The sequence below is a fragment of the Anas platyrhynchos genome, chromosome 5 (genome assembly GCF_047663525.1).
Source record: "Anas platyrhynchos isolate ZD024472 breed Pekin duck chromosome 5, IASCAAS_PekinDuck_T2T, whole genome shotgun sequence".
NCBI classification, from domain to species: domain Eukaryota; kingdom Metazoa; phylum Chordata; class Aves; order Anseriformes; family Anatidae; genus Anas; species Anas platyrhynchos.
This window is the reverse complement of record NC_092591.1, coordinates 21,539,803-21,562,562: the sequence shown is the minus strand read 5'-3', so window position 1 is coordinate 21,562,562 and position 22,760 is coordinate 21,539,803. Positions and strand designations below refer to the sequence as shown.

At 33.7% G+C, this 22,760-nt stretch overlaps 1 protein-coding gene across 6 annotated transcripts in view; it reads right to left on the bottom strand.

Annotated features, from left to right (window-relative positions):
* Window positions 1-22,760, bottom strand: part of CEP128 (centrosomal protein 128) — a 117,846-nt gene that overhangs the window by 30,611 nt on the left and 64,475 nt on the right. For all 6 annotated transcript variants that reach the window (XM_027459567.3, XM_038179444.2, XM_072038398.1 and 3 more), the window contains one exon: window positions 2,255-2,304. In XM_027459567.3, coding sequence (XP_027315368.2) covers window positions 2,255-2,304 — 50 coding nt within the window. The remainder of the gene's footprint in view (window positions 1-2,254; window positions 2,305-22,760) is intronic.

Sequence of the window (22,760 nt, the reverse complement as noted above, 5' to 3'; positions counted from 1 at the left end):
CAATTCTCTGTACGTATACGATGCTTATTAAAACAGGACCCCGGGAACTGTAGACAAAAAGTTTACAACAATTAACATCACCTGTTGTCTATTGAACCAAGGACTTACTGAGCAGGCCCTAACACCCAAGAAATCATATTCAAGGCCTTAGGGATAAAGAGTACTATTTTATAGGCTAGTGGTCATTAATGAGAAATAATTAAGTTATAGCAATCTACTTCAATGAAAGCATTCATACATCAGCCAGCCATATATATACTTTGCTGAACTGGGGCTCAGAAGAAACAAATGCTCCATGTCACCTGGTTAAAAAGGGTGCGAGTTTTGGCTCTATGAAATGTCACAGTTAAAGAAACTCTCACCTTCCTCTTACTTCCTATGCTTTATATATTGAGATGCAACAGCACGGGGATGTTCAGTTGCAACTACATGAGCTGTTTTTAACACCTATTTTCTAGCAAAGTTTTATATATTCAGCCACTGAAAGATTAGAATAAAACATTACAATAACAGAGCAAGAACAGAGCATCCCAAACTGGGACCATTTTGAAACATATGGACCATAGTGGACAAGTATTATCTAGAAAAGTAATTGATGTTCTTGCTGAGTACTTCAACTGTGAAAGTACATGCATTTGAAGACGTAAAAAAAAAATAAATAAAAAACAAGCTATCAAGCACTTGAATACAAATACAGCAGTCAGAGCAGTACAAGTCACACTCTTACACAGAACGGTCAGTTAGGGAACGGCATAGAGCAATCCAATCAGGAACTGGACAGACCTTCAGAAATACGCACCAGTACATACACACACATATATATATATGTGCACACAAAACACTAATTTGACACAACTTTTCTCCTGTATAATATTATTCCTCATTCAGTCAGAAGGAACATCATTAGAACAATTTGTCAACTATGGTGCTTCACAGGAAAGCAGATACTGAATTTCTTCACATGAAAGGAGATCTTTTTACATTGATGTAACTAGATATGCACCTGTGTAAACTGCTTGCGCAGACAAGCTCTCAGCCTTGTTGAACTTGAGCTGCCAGAAAGCTAGGCCAAGATTTTTGTTTGAACAGGAAACAGCTGGATTGGTGTGTTGTGTAATTTTTGAGTCTTGCAACTTGTCTCTTCTTACTGGATCAAACTGTTTCTACACTAACTGTTTGATACTTCTAGCCCTCAAAATGCATTATATTTACTATATGAGCAGAGTCAACATACCTTCAAACAAACTTCTTACGGTCAAAAATCAAGGTAAACAAAATTACTTTTTGACCTAACAGCTTTAGTGTCATCAATTGCCTCATAAATGTTCTGCTTCCACTACAGTTACAGAATCCTGTTCCACTGATATATTATTCTTGCTGTATCTATGCTTTTTTATATGCATGTTGGGCATTACTTGCTGTGATTTTTTGTTTAAAATTTCTTTTTTTCACTCTGTATTCTAAAGAATACAGGCACTACCATCATAACTTCCCAAACTTCAATATTTAGACATTCCAGCTTGGTTTTGTGTTCCTAGCCATTTTCATTTCAAAGGAGCACATGTTTTCTTTGACTGTAATGCTTAAATAATATTCCAGAGCTGAGTCTAAGGTAACGCTCACATTCTAAGCACAACTGTAAAGGGCTTAACACAAGCAGATTTACTGCTGGATACCATACAATGAGGATTTACTTACGTCGTATCAAGTCCTAGCATATATCAGCTGGTCCTTTCTTCCTCAGGATGGTGATGATGGTGATGACATTTAACATTTCAGAAATTTGAAGCACTTACTTCAAATCTTTTTCATTTTTTTCCCAAGATACAGAAGAACGCAACATACGCCAGAAAATCTATCACAACCAATGAAGTAGAATTTAAAGCATCTCTGCAGTTCTGAACGCAGATTTACACTGCCTCTATTCCCATACAGTGAAGCCAGCAGTAAGACATAAGACAAAAACTTCAGTATATACTGTGACTTGAAAGAAGCATTGTTTTCACTAAAGGGCTAGATTTATTGACTCATTGGAGAATGCTAACTACTTTAATCTTCTCTAATGTGCAACTTAATCAATGGGCAGAAACTCAACATTGAGTCTTATTAGCTATCAAGTCTGCATTTGGCTGCATATATTTCCAAAGCTGAATTCAAGACACAAGTGAGTTCAGAAATTTGTAATGCTGTAATACAATTTAATAATTTCAGGGGTAACAAAAAGTGTAGCTAGTTAATAATACAGAAAGTATACCTGGAGAGCTCCCATTTCTTCCTCTCTTCTGAGTGTCTTCTCTAATAGCTCTGTAAAATGAAAAATGGAACAAGTAAATTCACCTTCTTGCCTTGTAGCCTCACAGGAAAAATACTGTGCCAAATAGTCTGAGTTTTTTTTTTATTTTACAGCTTGCACAACTTTCTTTTTGACATAATTAAATTAATTGATTAAATGTGTAAGTGATACAATTGTTTCCAAGCATAGACTCTTGAGGACATTAAGTCAAAAGACAACAGATTTGATTCAGTTATTACAGGACAAACTTCCTTATGCTTAAATCAATACTTAAGTGTGGTTTTAGATTTGAATGAAAGAAAGAAGCAAAGAGATTCACTCTGAAAATTGACTAAAACAGCAATACATCCTAAAAGCAATGCAATTATTTATCAACATTTACTCTAGACTGCTTAAAGTTAAAACCCAACGGAGAGCAGAAAAAAAAAACATCAACCTGCTGCAGGCTTATTACTACTTTAACTATCAGAAAGTTTCTTAAGATCTTTGCATGAAACAAGCACTGCTGTAAACTAAGCCAGTGACTGAATCAAGATGTGCTGCAGTTTCCCAGCAATTAGGACAGTTATGACATTACAAAATTGCCTGAACAAGCCTCAGAGGACTGAATTCTGACTGTTAATTCCTTCAGCACAATACAGCTAACTGAAAGTATTTGTGTACACCTAAGAAATAATGACTGAAAATTAATACATATACTTATCAAAGACAAACTCAAATGATGTACAATAAATGCTGCTTTGAATATTCTACCAACAAGAATTTGCCTTCTTCAAATTTTCTCCTTTTTATCCCTTCTTCTATTTTACTTAGCTTATCTTTACTTTTCATTCTCCTTTCTCATTATGACGCCTCCTCTTGAGCTCCCCTAACCTGTTACTTTTATTCCCATACCTCATTCTCCATTTCTGACTACACACAGGTTACCTGGGACTTGGTTTTGGACATTAGTCCTTTAAAAGGAATAAAGATAACATACACAAATTTTTAATTATTTCATTCACAAGCATAGATATTGACTTGCTGTTCTTCCTTCCTAGTTTCTATGCAGTTTTTTTCAATTCCTTTCTTTAATAAAATAACTGTTTCTTCACTTTCTTTTGGCATGTTCATATGTTTCTGTATTATCCTTTTGTATGCTTTTCAGTACAATGATTCAACTGCCATGTAAATTACTGTAGCCAAATGTGCTGCCATCACCATTAGTTACTAAGAGATTTGGGTTAGGAAAGTGGCCTCCTTGAATGTTTTCCTTGGGTATACTCCAGTATTGTAATTGACTTGGTACAAATTAGTATTGTAGTACTAACTTTAATAAAAAAAAGTGAGGAGGGAGGACTAAATCTATGAGAAAGGGATGGGAAATGGAAGATTCTTCCCTGCATTCCATCTGACCAAAAAAAAAAAAAAAAAAAAAAGATTTCTATACTCAATATTGGCTTATTTTAATTATAATGCAACACTTGACATTCCATTGTACTGACATTACTGTTCTACGTGAAAAGGATGTTATTAAAAGGTTCTTTTCAAAGAAGTTTTATAAATGTAATGCAAACTGAACTAATTTCTACTCTAAATTTGAAAGTTCTGCATCTGAAAGTAGCGATCTCCAGAATTAATTTTCTTTACTATACCACTGCCGAAATTGGCTGCCCTGCAGGAGGCTTCACAAAACTTTACCCCAGAAGAGTATGTAATTATTGAAGTGATGTTATTTAAATGATAACATATTCATACTATACAGACTTGCCCTCTATGACCATGTATTTAAGAACCAAGTTCTGTACCAAAACTGATGATTCTGCTTAACATTTCATCTAAGAAAGCAAAGCTGAAGCAAAAGAAAAAGAAAAAAGGAGCAATACATATTATACAGCTTTACAAAAAAGTCCACTAAAAATGCAGCACATTGAATCATTCTTTTAAATATGGCTATTCATCATGACAGAATATATTTGCCTACTTGATCTAAAAAAATCATTATTTGATAAAACATTATCAAATAATGATATGTTTTGATAATGTTTTTCATCTGCTGTATTTAAATGTGCAAACATATTTAAAATATTCATTGCCAAACAAATAACATTACAATGACATATAGAGAATGCATCATGTCTATAATATAACAAAGATGGTCACTGGCCCTAGTGAAGGCTCCTTCCATTCATCCAGCGAACAGTCTCTTGAGTTCCTCTAACTATACCTTTCTTCTTAAAGGAAGTTGCAGTGTGCCATGAGTTTCTGCATCTATCAACAATCCCACTATGACCATCTTTTAAGGTCTAACGTAACCACAGGGTTCTTGTTTTTTTTTGTAAGCAATATATCTTCATTTTCATGGAGCACAGAACACATCAATCTATAGATTGTCTAGAAGAATCAGCAATAATGAAAAAGCATTACAAAGGCAGCGTCAGGCACCGATGGTTCTTTTCAAAATATGACTCATATACATGGAAAAAGACAAGAGAAATTACTTTTACAAATAAAGGTATTAATCAACATATTTCCCTTTTTTATTTTTAGCTCACTGAGAAACACATAATCCTATAATGAGCAATAAGCTAAAACCAGTCAAAAATCAAATATGTTTCAGTTGTTTTAGTAACACTTAAAATCAAGAGCTAATTCAGGATATTGTATGAAAAATTAGGGATCATACTTCTGTGTAGTTTTACAAAAAGTATTAAAAATGGTTAAAAAACAAACCATCTAAGGTTTATATCACATTTAGCTTATGAACACCAGTAAGCACAGCTGAATTCCTTGATGTTATACCACAGCATTTAAGATTTATCTGATCAAAATTCCAGGAAATACACAGGTTACAATTTAAAACATTTCATCATAACTTTAAATACACGATGAAAAAAACTAATTGTAAAATGTTAAAAAGTAGCTCAGCTCCTTTACCTCTATGCTGAGAGCAAGAAGCTGGGAAACAAGACATTGACTCTGTACAACCTGGAGCAACTTCCTAAAAATCTGAATCAAAAATCAGGGATTTATTTCAGAAAGGAGACTGAACTGCCTTCATTCATTATTAAGTAGTAGGGACTGGTTTTAAACACTGCATGACCTCACATTTTAAGAAACCAAAGACAGTGATTAACTGCATTCTGCTTCATATTCTCTGTGAAGATTAAAGTGTCAGAGAAAAGTTAAAAAACAGATAAACACCACAACAGATTATAATTTGGTATCCGTAAATTCCTAACTTGTCCTAGCAAAAGCAAATGCCCAAATACAGATGTGTACACAGAATTAGTTCTTACAGTCACAGGTATCTAGTTGTAGAGTCCAAGGACTCTAAAACATATACAAAAACAAAACAAAACAAAACAAAACAAAAAAAAACAGAAAAACAGAAAAGTTGACATTTGCACTTCAATTCAGTACCCCATACATAGCTAAGATACCGTAAACTATGCAAGTTTGCAAGTTATTTGCATGCTGAAAGCGCATTAGACACAGGACTCTTACCCCTCTTAAATAGCTACAGATTACACAGGAAACTGTACGTCAAATCATACAACACTAAATATCTGTCTGTGGGCCACTGGGGTTGGCAGAATAGCTGCCTAAGCTCCGCTGACTGTAGATCTCGACTGACTGTAACAGGAATTCAGCCAACTAGTTTAACGTAGCCACCAACACATAGATGCCAATTTCAAAATGAGTCCCACCACTAACTTCCCTTAGTCAAATTTATCTCTAATGCAATACCAATAGGAATTATTATATTGGGAATATACTAATACTCTTGATTGGTTTTCTGTTCTTCCACCTGTAAAATGGAAAAAATGTAGTTAGCTACCTTACACCTAGTAATGAAACTACAATTATATTTGCAAGTTATTTATTTTTCAAAGAAAACGTTAAGTATTATTAGCTAACTGCAGATTTAAAAGAACATAACTGCATATTTAAATTGGGGTCAGTCAATGAGCAAGGCTGCTATGCAGGCGCTGCATAACCATGGCACTCAAAGGAAGTGCAATCTCAATACTTCTACTATGTGGTGTTAAAACAAGAAATCCAGGCTATTACCAGAGAATAACAGCAGTTTGGAGAAAAGCATCAACATATTTATCTCATCATGCTAAAACCCATTCTTTTCCAAGACACAAGTCAGGAATTTCAGTTATACATTAGTAAAATTATTTTGGTTTCCCCAGGTTTGCAATCTTGGAAATTTGTTTTTTATGTTGTATGCTGATGATTTTATCCTTAAATTTACTTTGATCGAAATTTGTTGTAGATTTATTTCAAGTCTTCCATATCGTTCTGACCTCAAATATACATGCTATGGCCTTCAATCATCATATGGATATATTGCCCAGAAAGCCGCTGAACAGATACTGCAGCATTTTTGTAGATGCACAAGGCAGCCAAGCAGGTTTCCATAAAGTGTGAGGGAATTTTCAAGCAGCTGAACAAACCAGTTTCTCCCAGCTATAAATTACTTATCTCGTATATGCCTGCAGAGCAAAGTTGAATCATGTATTATGCTACTAACGAATTAAGGCCCTATTTTGGGGGGATGAATTAAGCTGTTTCTAAATGAATCATTTTAAGCTAAATGTTTCACAATGCATACGCTCATGGCTATCCCAACCAGATAGGTACAGTGTTTTGCACTGTACCTATGTTGGCATGGTTTTGGTGAATGGCTTCACCGTATCCTGACACAGGTCCAGAAACACTGGATACTAGAAGATGATTCAGTGAGTCTGGACCTTTGTACAGTTATGCTGGACACTACAAATAACCCAAGCATTATATACAACTGAGACAAAAAAACAGTATTGGGACGTGCTTTGAACAACTAATTGAAATTGTGCTTGCCATGCATCCAAATCATTAAGAGAATTTCTATATATTTTATCTTAGAAGAGCTCTAGAGAAATAGGTATTTCTTAGAAACTTAATTTTCACTAGTGTAGAAAAAGACTGATAAATTATCAATAGAAGCACATTTATAATGACCCCAAGCAAGATATTTTTCAAAGTGTGAAATTATAATTTGGACATAAAATACTGAATATTTCTATCCTGCTACTTTCATCCTTACCATATGCATAGGTTTAGAACACAGAAAAGAAAGTAAATATTAACTTAAAAGGAAAACTGAATGAAAATCACTTAAACTCCTACTAGATTGTCTGTATCCCCTGACTACAGGCTGTGCAGTCTTCAGATCATAAATTACTTTAGCATGCCTGCAGCACATATTACAGTAATAATAAATTTAAAAATATATTCCTTACACTGTAAATGAATTTACAACAACTTTTCCAACTGCACGCTGTTCATGAACATAAAGATTTTTTGCTATACTAATCCCCTTTTGTTAATGCATGTTCTTTTAAACATTAAAATTTATAAAAACATTGAAGTGATGAACAAAAAACAGTGAAATATTTTTCAACTCGTGAAAGAAAATAAAGCAGGGAGAAACCTCAAAAAAGTATTTTCAAGTTATTTCCTCTGGAATTACATTCAGTTGGTTAATGTTTGTCATGGCCAAACTCAATGGTCACTGTGGGTTTTTTTGTTTGTTTTTTATTTGTAGCTCTGCCAAACTTAAAAATTCTCAAATGATTTTTAATACTCATTACAGCTTACTTGTTTAATTTTTTATATTAGTATTGAGCACCTTACACAATCTTTAAAGATTGTAATTTGGTTACTACCACTGCAATCACTGCAGTGCTCATCACCAACAAGAGTAAATCAGCTGTTTATCTGAATCTAAATCAATAGCTTCCTTACCTCCAACCTCAAAGGAGTACCATTTTTAAAAATGTGATTTGATTTTGCTGAATTCTTTGCCTCAACAAGCTCTTAAACTCTAGCAATATATTAGCTGCTGTAGTCTTTAGTAAGTAACATAATATCCGGAAAGGTATTTAGTTTACACAAACTTTTTTGTTGTTGTTTTAAACAAATTCAGTTTTGTGAAACCTTTTTGGTATACACTATTATTTTCACTATGAAATGTGAAAACAGGTCCTTAAATCTACAGTGGTGTGTTTGTTCACATGAACTCATGATCATAACACAGAAAAGAAAAAAAGGCATCTGAAGCTGAGAAAGAAGTTTAGTGTTCAGATTCCCCACAAAAGAGACTTACTGCTATGCAGAAAATTGTATGCGTTGTGCTTTCTTTCCACTCCCTGAGGCTTAGAAAAATATTTCCCTATCTTCACAGAGCTGATGTGAGACTTTCAATACACTGAAATCCATGCAAAAGATATCATTATCACTGTAAAAGGTGATAACAGAGCAATCATTTTGTCTTAGCAATTGCCTAACTTATCAGCTGAGGAAGATGTTAAACTACATTGACTGCAGTTATTTTGGACCATATTCATTCTAAAATGAGAGCTAGTGCAGAAGGCGCAAAAGGGAGGACTGTGAACAGGAATACACATATATATGTATATGTGTTCATCTTAAAGAACAGCTGTAGGTAAGCAAATTTTGCATGACTTTTCTGTAGCAACAGATAAGCTGCAGAGGATTCCAAGCAGCACCTGAGGGACCTTAGTATCTTAGTTAAATAATGACTGAAGAAAAACTTAAAGAAAGCATCACTTCCTAGATACTTCACTATGCTTTAGTAAGAAACTCTTGAAATGTGTTGACATTTTTCCACTGACGTGGCAAAATCAGAGGGCTAACCCAGAAGTGAAAAATAAAAAGGTTGTCTTATTCTCAAAGACCATTATGAAAATGTGATCAAAGCTTAGAATAATGGCGGTCTCCATGCATCAGTGGTCTCCAAAGTGGGGTACACACGTCAGCTGGGTGTACCATTGACAAATACAAAATATTTTAAGTGTTTACTTCAACTTTATCTCATCTCTTTTTAATTTTTGTTTTGTGTATGTTTTATAACATTTATTAGTACAGCAATACCTATATATAATGAGATACATGAGAGTGCATTACAGACTTTCCTGTTTCATCTGCTGTAGAATGATACCACCAGAGCTTTTTCTTATCTGAAGCCTTCATAAAATCATAGGCCTACTGACACAGAAAACAACAATGGGCTAATATTATCTTTAGATATCTATTTAATGACATGGCATTTTAGTCATATATATATATATATATATATATATATTTCCCAATAAAATGTTTTTTTAGCAGAAAAAATAAATTGTCTAAAAACAACAATTAGAGATGTTAAGGATAGCAGAATGAAACAAAACCTGAAGAAATACACAAAAAAATAGATTCAGTAAAGCAAAAGTTTATCACAAATGCATCACTTCTGCCATGATAATTAAAAGAGGACACAATATACACAGCTGCCAAAATTAACTTTGTATCAAAGCTGTTTAACTAGTATCTTGGTTGGCTGTTTTGAAAACAGTTTAGAGTTCCAGGATGTCGTTTCCCAATTACAAATTAAAATCTACTTATGAAAAATACATCCATAAATCTGCAGTAAACAGGTTACTGAAGATTAAAACACAAGTCATACAATCATTGGTTGAACCTATCCTCAAATCAATGATATAAAACATATAAAACATGCAGTAATAATTGTGAACCACTCCCATCACAGGACATGCTTCTTGGATTGTACAAATTTAGATCCAAATTTAGATCCACCAACAATTGTTGTAGTAACCTAATAAGGATGCCAGTGAATAAAGAAATCAGAAATCTACAGTGCCAGTGTCACGTTATTTTCCATTTAACACACTCAAGGTGGTAAAATTGAACATAGCAGGAAAAATCAATACTGCTAGTGCTCGTGCCCTTCTCTGATGTGAGCATTAGCTTAGAGCATTGTCCTGTAACCTCACTTCAACACTTTTTATCAACAAAAAATCCAAATCTGAAACATTATGGTAAAATTCTGGACTATGTTTTTTTTAATCACAAGTAAAAAGGCAGTTTTGTTTGTTTGTTTTAAGTGTAAGATGAACTTTCTTCATGGGAAACAAAATTCTTAGCACCATTAACTGCAGTAATTAACATACTATTTAAATTTCAGTACCAGGGAATACAGGTGGTACTTCATCTTGCTTATTGTCAAAGATACATAATCCATAAGAGAACACACATTAACACACATACATACATACATTTGAAAAGAAACATGATTTGGAGTAAGCTGCAATGCTTTTCTTCTCACTATCTACTGAAAAACATAAAAATATAAAAGTAGAGACTACAACTCTTCCTTTTATTATCCTTAGGTTGACATGTATTGATCACAGTCACAGAAGTTCCTTTTCACTTAAAACTATGCAGATCTTCTCATGAAGAAAAAGCAAGATTAAGAACACTAAAAAGAAAGATAATTGAGGGAGACTAAGAAAGTCATTGAAGTCAACTGAATTTAGACTTATTTTGACATTCGAGAAACTTAAAAAGACAACATAAGTCACCTTGAAAATGTCAAAGTGGGGAAAAATCTGCTTCATTTACTTTTTGCAACCATCTACCAGAAGATTGTGAAGGTTAGGTGAAGATGCTGTAAATCAAGTTAGTAAATAGTTGTTAGAGACCATACTGATATTATCAACTCTACAAAAGGCTAATAAATAGCTGCTTTTTCCTCTACAAGTTTACAGAATCTGACAGTATGTGAGAAGTAGAATTTCCACAAAATGATGAAATGAAAAAGATCAGTCAACATAACCACCAGAACTTCAAGAAAACTCCCTATCTTTATATTTCATTTTGGTATCTTGAACAGCATCAACCAAAATGATTTCAAGCTTCTTCTTGAGCAGGTATAGATGCTCATTTTAAAACAGATTTTATCACAAGTTGTATACAATTCTATCATCTGTCCTGGGGTAAATATGATCTTCCATATACCACAGACGGGTCCAGTGCAAGGGATGTAAATAAACATATGTCAGCCTTTCCATACTGCATACTCTTGTTGACTTGTGAGTAATTCAATTTTAAGTAGATGCAGATACCACTTCCTTGCTGAATTACTGCCATTATTTTGTGAATTTTATTTTGTGAATATTATCAATGCTTCTAAAGCCTCAATGCCAGTGTTTCATTGATGACTTGACTTGATTCTACCCTTTAGAACAGAAGCTAGTGAAATCCCAGCTGACGTGCTGGTACTAAATGCACCAGTTCCAGAAGATGTGGTCAGGTCACATCATACACTGCATTTGCATGTATGCAGGTATGGAGGTCTTCTTGTTCCCTGCTTCTGCACATGTACTGCTCTGGCTTGCTTTGTCCTGGCTCTAATGGTCACTGAACCTTCAACAGGGACAACTGAGTTTATTACAATGGGAATAGTCTGTAATGGCAAAAAACACAAATAGCCCTACATCGTTAAGGATGAGGAAAAAAAATGGTTACAGAGGGGTCCAATGATGAGAAGACAAAAAGAAAAAAAAAAAAAAAAAAAAAGGAAGGACTAAAAACCACCAATGGGAGTGATAAGGAAGCAAGAATTTAGCCTTTTGTCTGCAATAAGAAATTAAATAGCTCAGCTAAATGTGAAACTATAGTCTGACCCACTAACTCCTGATGTAGTGGAGGGTATCTCTGCCCATGGCAGTGGGGTTAGAACTACACAACCTTTAAGGTCCCTTCCAAGCCAAACCATTCTATGATTCCAACTCATCATTATTTTGGATTTGAGTATGTGCGCTGTAATCAAACTTCTGGATACAGTGCAGAGCTATCCAGCCTAACTGATCAAGGGCTTCCCTATTCCCCCCATTCCCTTCGCACTTTTGATTAGAAAACATATTGAATATACTGGGGGGCAGGGGAGGGGAATCATTACATAAAACAAAATACAATAAGAAATGTTCTCAAATTCAGGTCTCCAGAACAGTTGATATTTTAAACAGAAAATATAGATGAACATCCTGTTTTGTTATTGCATACAATATAGAATTGAATTTTTACAATTCTCTCGTAAATGGAGAAACATTTCCTTTCTGCTGAAATAAAACCTCCCAGAAGTACAGAGAAAGAAATTGAAACTTAATTTGTTTTCATTCACCAAGTGCAAGTGTGAAAAGATAATTTGTCATTTCTTGTTTTAGAAAATTATGTTGATATGTTTATGGGCATAGTGGCTACATAAAAATTATGGTATGGCATATATAAATGACAAAACAGGAAATTGAATGCCACTTTCTTGACAGAGATCTCTGACTTAATATCCTATGTTTTTCTTTTTCTCATGTTTATTATCCCAAACATATTTATGCATATCAGCAAATTTCCTTTTGGCTACATCTGAAAGACAGCTGTGTATCTTAATACCCAAAAGTACGGAGAACTGATCTTGGACCTAAAAACTAAGGACAAGCCAAAGATTAAGAATAACAAATTTTCTGAAGCAGCTTGTACAACTCATTCAAACTGTAGTAACTGGGAAAACTGAGGAAGGCTATCAGCTGCAACATGGAAAGCTTTTCTAGCAAAGGACACTTGTTACCTGAGCTGAACAATTGTTTGGAGCTTAGAATTGTATTTTTAAGTAGTCCATTTGAAGATCAGAGCAAAACAAGCCCTGCAACATTTTCAGCAAAGAACAGCAGGAAAGATAGGAGGCTGAAAGGTGCTAGTCTTAACTTTGTTTCCCTACCTATCTCAGGAAAAAAAAAGGGATCTTTCAGCTGCTTGGGCACGTTAATAAACAGCCAAAAGTAAAGCATACAAAAAAAAAGTTAGCTTTGTGGGATTCAGTCCTTGATAAATACTATAAGAAAGCTTTTAATTCTACCTGGTTGCCTGATACATCACTAAGACCCAAAGATCCTCTAAGAAAACACTTCAAACAAACATATGCACACAGAGGCCACCATGTCTCATCACAATACATACAACTTCCAAAAATTCACATTAGTTCCTACTAATTAGATAGCTATTAGCAACCACAGTTAATACAACAAGCAGTTATGTCAACTATCTGTCAACTTGTGCTTTAGAGAAAGAAACTGTAATTGTTTATCCCATTCTCCCACCACTGCATAATTTCTACAGGTAGACAGATATTCAATTAACATTTAGCAAAGAAGTGATAAACAGTTCATCACAATCCCACAAAAAAAAAAAAAAGCCAATATAAATGGAAGAACGCACTGTATAACCTACACACCTAATTCTTGTACCTATTCACAACATAGTTACAGTATGTCTGTTAAATCCCACCAAAATGCTGGAATTAACTGAATTTTGCAAAGCTGATAAAATGTTTGATATTCATTTATGACAAAGGCCTCTTAAAACACACTTCATAAAGTATATTGACAAACAGAAACCTAGAAAGTGACTTTAATAGCAGGGGCATCATCCCCTAGATTAGAAATGAATTCTCAACAGTATCAGGAAAGGAGGGAAACAGAGAGAGACACCAAGCAAATATGAAGTGTTCTCCACTGGGTATCTCCTTAAAGTGTGCAACTTATTACACATACATTAAAATATGCAACTTATTACACATACATTAAAATATGCATTTATCTGCTCTTGCCAACTGAGAACTATCTATAGGAAGCTAGTCTCTGAAAATGTGTACTCAGTATTGAAAAGTCATACTATTTTCATACCCCTTAGCAATCTTAATAAACTGCTAAATTTGTCTTTCCTCATGTTTTTTATGTTGTGTAAGATAAAATACAGTAACAAAACATTAAAAATCCTGAGCCTAAAAGTAAAGGTTTGCAATAATGTTTTGCACTGTGATTCTATTATTTCAACAACTGGACAATTTACATAAGTTAAAATGATATGCTTACTACCAGAACTTGAGTGAAGATCAAAGTTTTACTGGGTAGTTTATAAAGTGAGCAATGAAGGTCACTTCATTAGTATACGCTTTTCAGAAAACTAGTAAAATTTTCATTAGCTAGAACAGATTAGCTAACTCCAAATCAAAAGGATCCGAACACACAGGGTAAGAAGCATGCATATAAAGGGCAAAGCTAATGACAGTTCAGTAAGGTGTTATATGTCCATAGCTTTTACAGAAGTATTTATTTGTCTCCAATACCTTTTGTATTTATTTGTGAAGTCTTTAGTAATGCATTAAGAAATGATCCAGCTCTCAAAAAAAGAGCATTTAAAAATCACATTGCTGTGGGTATTGAACACCATATAGAATTCTGCTAATAGCTGCCCAAAGGGTATCTGTAATTTTGACATCCTCATTTAAAAGGGAGAGCACATTGCAGTCAATAGCTGTGTGAGCCAACTGCAGATCAAGATTCTCTTCCCAGAACAGCTCTACCAGGGAGTTTATTTCAGACTTGTAATTCAAACTTCTATGAGTTATGAAACTTGAGAAAAAATATGGTTCTAAACTTTTTCAGAAAACAAGAAAACAAACAAAACAAAGTTGGCTTTGCTTTTCAGAAACCGTATTGTGCCTCTTACCCAAGAGACTGTATCCTTTTCTGTGGATTCCTAGCATAATTTCATGTTGATGTGACATTACATTTTTGCTGCCAGCATACTTATTTCAAAATGTCTTTCATGCAACATAAGAAACAGTTATTTTTTTCTGTATGACACAACAAACAATGAAAATAAGATACAAATCATCATAGACAACGTTTAGTTTCAAAACAATCTTGGAATTTAATTGTGCTATATATATCTGACTATATGAAATTTTTTGACAGCCTCTTTTCCAGCCCTATTCTTTACTCACAGCATTTCATAGTGCAGCACATAACTGGGCTTTTCCTAAACACATTTGACCCTCAAAGTTCATTTCTCTTCATTTCTTCCCAAGAACTAACTTTATCAATTACTAAGATTTTTTCCCACTGAATAATGACTATTTTTTATTAATGTCTGTCTTATAGCTGCCTTTATGTGTATTTTAGCAAACTTAGGCTGAAGGACAACGGTATCAGAACTTTTTCTGGAACAAAATCAGCTTCTGTCAGGTCTTCTTTGCTATGCTGAGAAAGTGCAAAGATGATTTTAAAGCCATTTACTTAACTGAAGAAAACAAACATTTTCTTTTACAGGCCTCAGATCAAGAGCAAGGCTCGTGAGAAAGAATAATGTGAGATATGCAACCTGAAGCCCATCCACACATGCAGTACATCACAAGAGTACAGAACATATGCAACCAAGTTTAATGTATGAAAAACCTGATACAGCTTTGTCCCGACTCAGCAACTTAGAATTGCACATTGTCATATCAGTGATTCAGATGAAGTAAGAAGCTACACAACTTTTGATGACCACACATTTCTTATGCAGCTCAGTAAATGTGCCCCAGTTACAGCTAGTAACAGTGTCTGTAAACTGACTATAATTGGTGGCCTTTCTTCTAAACCCAGGTGCAACAAGAGTGGTTCCTGGATCTGTCCAGTACCATAATGGTACAACTCATGTAAATTAGATTAATAGAAGCCAGCAAATCAAAGTGCACTATTTGATTCATAAATTAATCAATAAAAAGAAACCAAAAGGAGTAAGTTTCAAAAACTAGACAAGTAGCAGAAAATAAAATGTGCATCAAATTATACCTTACTTCCACAGAGTACATTTTGAAGAAATATGAAACTACAAATTTGTGAAGTAAAAATATTTGTGAAGTAAATTTGTGAAGTAAAAAAAAATATGTTAGGTCAGTGTATGAAAAATTCATAAGCATATTACTGAATGACCTGTACAGACATGCCAACGATTCTCAAACACAGTGAGGATGAAAAATTTTCAGCATTATACAATAATAATAGTGGTTTTATTGTAAATGATTCTATAGAAATCATAATTTCCTTCCATACAACAAGCATAATATGTTGATTACAGCAAGACTTCGTATGAATTATTTTTATTTAATCAAGATATTTTAGAAAGTAGAATCCAAAATGTTTTAAGACCACATCAGAATAAGCATTCATGTTGCACTGTAAACATACTAAATTAAAAAACATGGTCATTCTTCTCACAATGAAAACATCTATTATGTCAGAAGTCAGTCTGAAGATGTTATGCTATATACACACTACAGGATAGAAAGGATAGAAAAATTTAGAATTTCTAGAAGGATAGCAAAATTTGGTATCTACAAAACTATTTCAAATTTGAAAGTTAGAAATAGTCCAGGCTTAAAGGTCAGATCTTAATTCTATGCTGTTGTTTATTTTCTAGCAGCACATTTCACTGTAATACATACAACATCCACAGTACCTCATTAAACCAGTTCTGTGTGCATAAATCTCATTGTGCAACAATGAAGAATTGAAAAATACAGTATCTCCACCTTTTAAGTAGAGAAACACACAGAATATTTATATTCCACTCCTACTTAAGAATCAGCTTTAATAATAAAACATAACCCAGCATAATCCCTTTAGTGTTCTTGAAATGCATCAGCTCAACAGCCTTGGAAAAGGAAGTCCCTTCTTTGTCCAAAACAAGGACGACGTAAAGCTACGCGATGCAAACTTCCTCCAAGTTCCATCTCACATCTCATGCCTTGACAGAAGAAAAATAAGTTCACAATCTAAAGAATCTAAGTCCTTTGTCAATTTAAACAGGCTCCTTGTAAAAGTAGCAGTAGAACTGAGTAGGGAACTCAGTAGTAGAACTGAGTAGGGAAACTGTGGATCACCAAACATCTAAGATCACAACAGAACCCACTTTCTTCCTTAGCCTGATTTGGACAAGAATTAAATGACTGGAAAGACAATAAGACTTTGGTCAAAGACTACCCTCTGACAGCTGGAATCTAATCCCACTACTAATCCCACTACATTTCTCCTAGATATGCATTTGCTAATGTATCCTTAGATGTGTTCAAGGAAAAATTGAAAGACAGAGACCTACATGAAGCTACTCAGTTTCACAGTTCTTCATGCAATTAATGCTTGTGTTGACTGACAGAATCAGACTGATATAGCAATTCAGTAATGGAGTACACATTTTCTGAAATAAATTACCTACTTTATTTTTTCTCATGTAAATTCAGCATTAAATTTACTTTATTGCTTTAGAAGCAAAAAAAAAAAGTACAGTTAGAATTTTTCCTTCAAAATTCTTTGAACCTTGGAATTAGCCTTTCAGACTATTTTCAATTCTAAACAATCTCTGAACAGAAGAAATTTATAAGGAATGAGATTCTAAAGGGGGCAAAAATACAGACACAAGAAAACTAATTAAACTGATGTCACTTTTCAGCATGGATTAAATCTTTATGAATGCCTCAAAAGATAAGGAAAGTCAATATAAGAAAACAAGACAGACATGAAAAAATATATAAATGTATTACGTATGATATATTTATTTAAAACTATACTTTTCAATTGAATTTTATTCAAAATAATCAGCATGATCTTTGGATCTTAGGTTTTCACCTTTATTTGATACTACTTCAGATATCCAACATAAAAAGGACATGGACCTGTCAGAGCAAGTCCATAGGAGGGCCATGAAGATGATCCAAGGGCTGGAGCACCTCTTCTTTGAAGAGAGGCTAAGAGAGTTTGAGTTACCTTATAGTAGCCTTCCAGTACCTAATGGGGCCTACAGGAAAGCTGGGGAAAGACAGTTTCAGGGAGCTTCAGCTATCAGGGAGTGTAGTGACAGGACAAGGGTTAACAGTTCTAAACTAAAAGAGTTTAGATTAGATACTAGGAAGAAATTCTTCCTGGAACAGGTTTCCCAGAGAAGTTGTGGATGCCCCATTCCTGGATGTGTTCAAGGACAGCTTTGATGGGGCTTTGATGGGACTTCCACCTGGTCTAGTGGAAGTTTATTGGAGAGGTGTATAATCTCCATGGCAGGGGAGTTGGAACTAAGTGTTCTTTAATGTCACCCAAGCCATTCTACCATTCCCTGATCTCACCACTAGGCCTTTGCTAAAAACTGTAAAGCATACTTTTATTGACAGCATCTTTAGAGTGTACTATTTTGAGGGAGAGTGCTTCCACTCAAGGCCTCTGGAAAACACTGCTGCTTGAGCCAAAAGCCACCATAGTGCCTTCTCAAGAAGTGAACCACAATTCAGCTGGTTTTTTTGTTTGTTTGTTTTTTCAAACTAGACAGTCGATTGTGCACGATACTGCCTCCTTGACATTGTCCTATGTCAAAATGGAGATAAAAGAAACATTCTGAACTCAGCTTCCTTGAAAGTCACGGCATTTTTTAACCAGAGAGCCAAATGGGAGCCAAAATATGATGAAGAAAGTGTTTGAAGGGCATAATAATAATAATAACTGAACAGCAAGTGCTACTGCTCTTGATAGCATACATTACTACCAAGGGACAAAAGTTTGTGAAGAAGAGAAAGTTTCTGTTACACATTTTAAAACAGTTACATCTTCACTTTCTGATTCTGAAATTATTTTTTTTTAATGGTCATTTTATAATCCGCATTCTACGCAAGATAGTGTTAATTTTCCTTTTAGCTCTTCTCTAATTAAAAATATGCTCCATGAATTCTAAGTGCATTACAGTAAAATAAAAGGGGTTCATTAGGGTCTTTTGTTTGATATAGATTCTTGCAAGATGGCATACTCTCTGGTCATTTTACTTTGCAAATGCAGGCATTTCTCCTTATGTACACCATTTAACCATTCTTTTCAGAAAATGCTATTCTTAGAGCTTCAGAACAATCAACAAAGTAGCATTTTATGGACAAAAAGTTTGATTAACATCAGAGAAGCGTTATATTTAGGCTGCTGAATTATGTGCAACATATGTTGATGAAGTATGTATGAATGACTGAAGTGCATACATCTTTCAAAGAGTGCATTTTCTTGGGTTTGTACTTCATTTACCTTTCTGTATCTGAATTTACTAGCCATACTTAAAACAAACAACACAATCAATATAATTTTGAAATAATGATTAACATGATTAATAATTTTTCATTTTAAATGTTTTCTGTTGAACAGAGATTAAGATACTGGTAGTATATAACATTGCCCAAAGATGCTGGTGAAACATTGGAAAATGAGGACTGTAATATAAAAATGTTTATTTAAATAAAATTCTCTTAAGTAGAAAGATGGTCTAGAATTAAGAAATTAGACTGAGAAATAGGATACACAGCTTTATCCTCAGTTCTCCTTTCCTTTTCTTATATAACCAGAAGCAAGCACATTATCTTTATGACTGAGATGTTGTGCCAGTCTAGCAAGAAAACAGTATCTTACAGCAACAATGTGTTAAATAACAGTGTTTAATAATCAGAATCACAGAATCACAGCATTTCTAGGTTGGAAGAGACCTCAAGATCATCGAGTCCAACCTCTGACCTAACACAAGTCCTCCACTAAACCATATCACTAAGCTAAACCATATCACTAAGCTAAATCAGTAAACAGACTTTGTTATAATATAGGCAAAAGTATGCAAACCATGTACAAGACTATGTTATCACCTAATATTAATGCTGATAACACACCCAGACAAGAAAAATACTGTGACTCTTTGTCCCCCAGTGAAAAACAGTTTAAATATAGTTTAAATATAAGTGCCCATTACTACAAGTGGAGTTTAAATGAATAATTGAGACACACTATTTCAAAATAAACACTTTATAGATTTTTGTTGAAATCATTGATACTATATGAACTACACAGTTAATTTGGTTCCCTTACTTGGCTCAAAAGCCAAAATCCTTAAAATTGCTTTTAATTCAAGTTTTAAATGCTTTACAGATTTTGTAAAGTACAGTTCCCACTTTGTAAAAACTAAAACCAAGGAGACTTAGTCAAAACAGTAAAGGAAAAAAGCTGAATTTCAGATACAGCTCACTGTTACCTTGAAGTTACTAATCAGAGTTCATTAAATTGATTAGAATACAGCACTTTATCATATTTAAACCATTAGATGGAAAACAATGCAAATTAAACACTTAGTTGTATTATATTAAAAAAAAAAAAAAACACAGCAGCTTGTTTTCCCTTTTATGAGGATTCACTTTTAATGTCTATTCTGTAATCAAAACTATTTTGTTGTTTACAGTCAACAGTAAGAGAAGGCTTTACTGGTGACTAAAGCTCTTCTCAAAGGAATTTCTTGGTACTGAAATAGAACTGAAACTTCAGTTCTCTGAACACAATGTCATTAATACTAACTTTATTTCCTAAAGAGTTTTAAATAGCATGTCGTCTGAAAACAAAAGCTGTTGAACATATCAATGAACTACACTGAACTACAGGACTTTTCTTACACTAAAAATCTTAGATGCTCAGCAAGTTTCTTTTCATTTCTGCTCAAATCTGCAACATGATTCACCTGTCTTTTAGATGAAAATGACATGACTATGGCAATAGGTGGGAGGACCGCAGAACCCTTGGTTCAGATTCATTTCCTGTAATATAGTGTATTATTTAATTAAAACAAGCATCTTATCATATAGCAGTTTTCTGGGAATGTTATTTCTACCTAATGAAGACTGAGTGACATATAGCATATTTCAATTATGTAACTTTCAGGAAGTTATTCAAGCAAGTTTGAAAGCACCTGTATTTCTTTTTCAATAGTTGTAAATCAGTGATACTTGTTATATTATTTCTTCAGTACTGAAGAGTATGACCTGAAAACCTGATAAAGCCTTCCAGAATAACACGATTTCGAATCAAGCTGTACAGCTGCTTACAAGATTCTATTTTTCATGTAATGTTAAAGCAGCATTACTGTATCCCTGTGATGATACACACTCTTATGCCATCAATTCAACAGCTGGAGGGGTAAAAAACACAATATAGTAGTTCTTAGAACACCAACTCTTTAGCCTAGCTTAAAGAAAGAATAATTCACAACAGGAAAAAGAGAGGATTAAATAATATATTCTACCTATTTAATATGCATTAAATCCACATTCCAGGTTACTTTTGTTAATTTTGATTTAGGTTCCAGTACGTATAAGTAAAATTAAGAGGTAAAACTAATGATTTTAGCATCTTTATGTCCATTACAAACTCAGCAATTTAATATTTAAAGGACACATCATGCTTCTTAAACTATAAATCTGTACATGAGTTTCAAACAAGCATTTAAAGTATGTGATTGAGAAATAAAAAATCAAAAGTAGTCTTAAAACATCTCAGCTACAGTTTGATCCCATGTCTTACCTTCATTTTTTCACAATGGCAGCCATATTTTTATGATTGCATAAAAACATAATGGCAAATAAAAACAGTTGCATAAAATATTGTATTGTTACAGCAGTGGATATCCAGACTGTTATTTGCAGATTTTCAATATAAAGAAACACAGAATAAGATTTCCAAATGATTTAGGTTTACTTCCATTCCTCTAAGACTCTGAATGCAGGTTCATTTTGGCAAAGTTTAAAATAACTTAGAAGTCCTCCCTCCTCCTTCCCCCATCACATTAAAAAAAACAAACATTATTTAAAGGGCAAGAACACTATTAAGAAAAAATTACTTATTTGAATAGCAATTATATTTCAAGTTAATGCATTTTCAAGCTCACCATAAAAAATATGGAGAGTTTCTCTGGAATCCTTCTGATTCTTTCCTTTATGAATGCTTAAAAAGACTTTTCTTTACTTGATGGTACCATTCACCAGTCAATAAGGAATAACATTAAAACACTGTGATGTTTCTTGTTGCCACAGAAAAAAATGTGTAGTCATACAACGACAATATGAGATAACAAGGAAAAAAATAAAACAAATGGGAAAGAAACAAGACTGAAAACAAGGTTAAAAGGTAAATAAACAGTATATGCACTTCACTATTAAAAAATAATAGTTCATAAGAGAAGTATTTTGCAGTATTTTTATTTTCACTGATACTCTACTATTTTCTACTTTTATTTTTCTCATCTTAAGCAACAGAGATTGCTCATTGTCAATGTATTTGCACTGAACTGACTGCATGCATACAGACTCTATTTTGAACTGCTTATACTTTCTGCTTTAGTGTTCCTGGTTTAAACAAAAATTGGACTTACTGGCTTCTAAAAGGCAATAATAATAATTTGTAGGACAAAATTTCATCCAAGCAAAGCTTTATCTAAATTTGGAATCTGCTTTAAGATAACAGCATCTATGAATCTCCATCTTCCACAGTGGTTAAATCAGAAATCATCCTGACTGGACATATATAAATAAATAAATAAATGCAATCCCAAAACATTAAAATGGATGCTTTGCTTCAGAGACCATTTAAATTATTCAAAGTCACTGTAAATAAAAGTCACCTAATCTTCACAGTTGATGAAACTATTGGGTAACTGTATGATTAACACAGATAACAGTGCCACTTACAAGCAGCCAAAAATGTAAGTCTCTTCTGAAATCCTATTTTCTATGCTCCAATCTAAGACAATGCATAGAAAAAAATAATTCTTCTGATTCTGGTCTATAGTGAATGTAATTAGAATGAAAACAGAATGAATGATAAACATAATGCATAAAGCATAACACCTGAATTGTCTGGTATAGTTTTATGCATGTGACAAAACCATGCAACATAAATCTATCCAAATTCAGGACTACAAT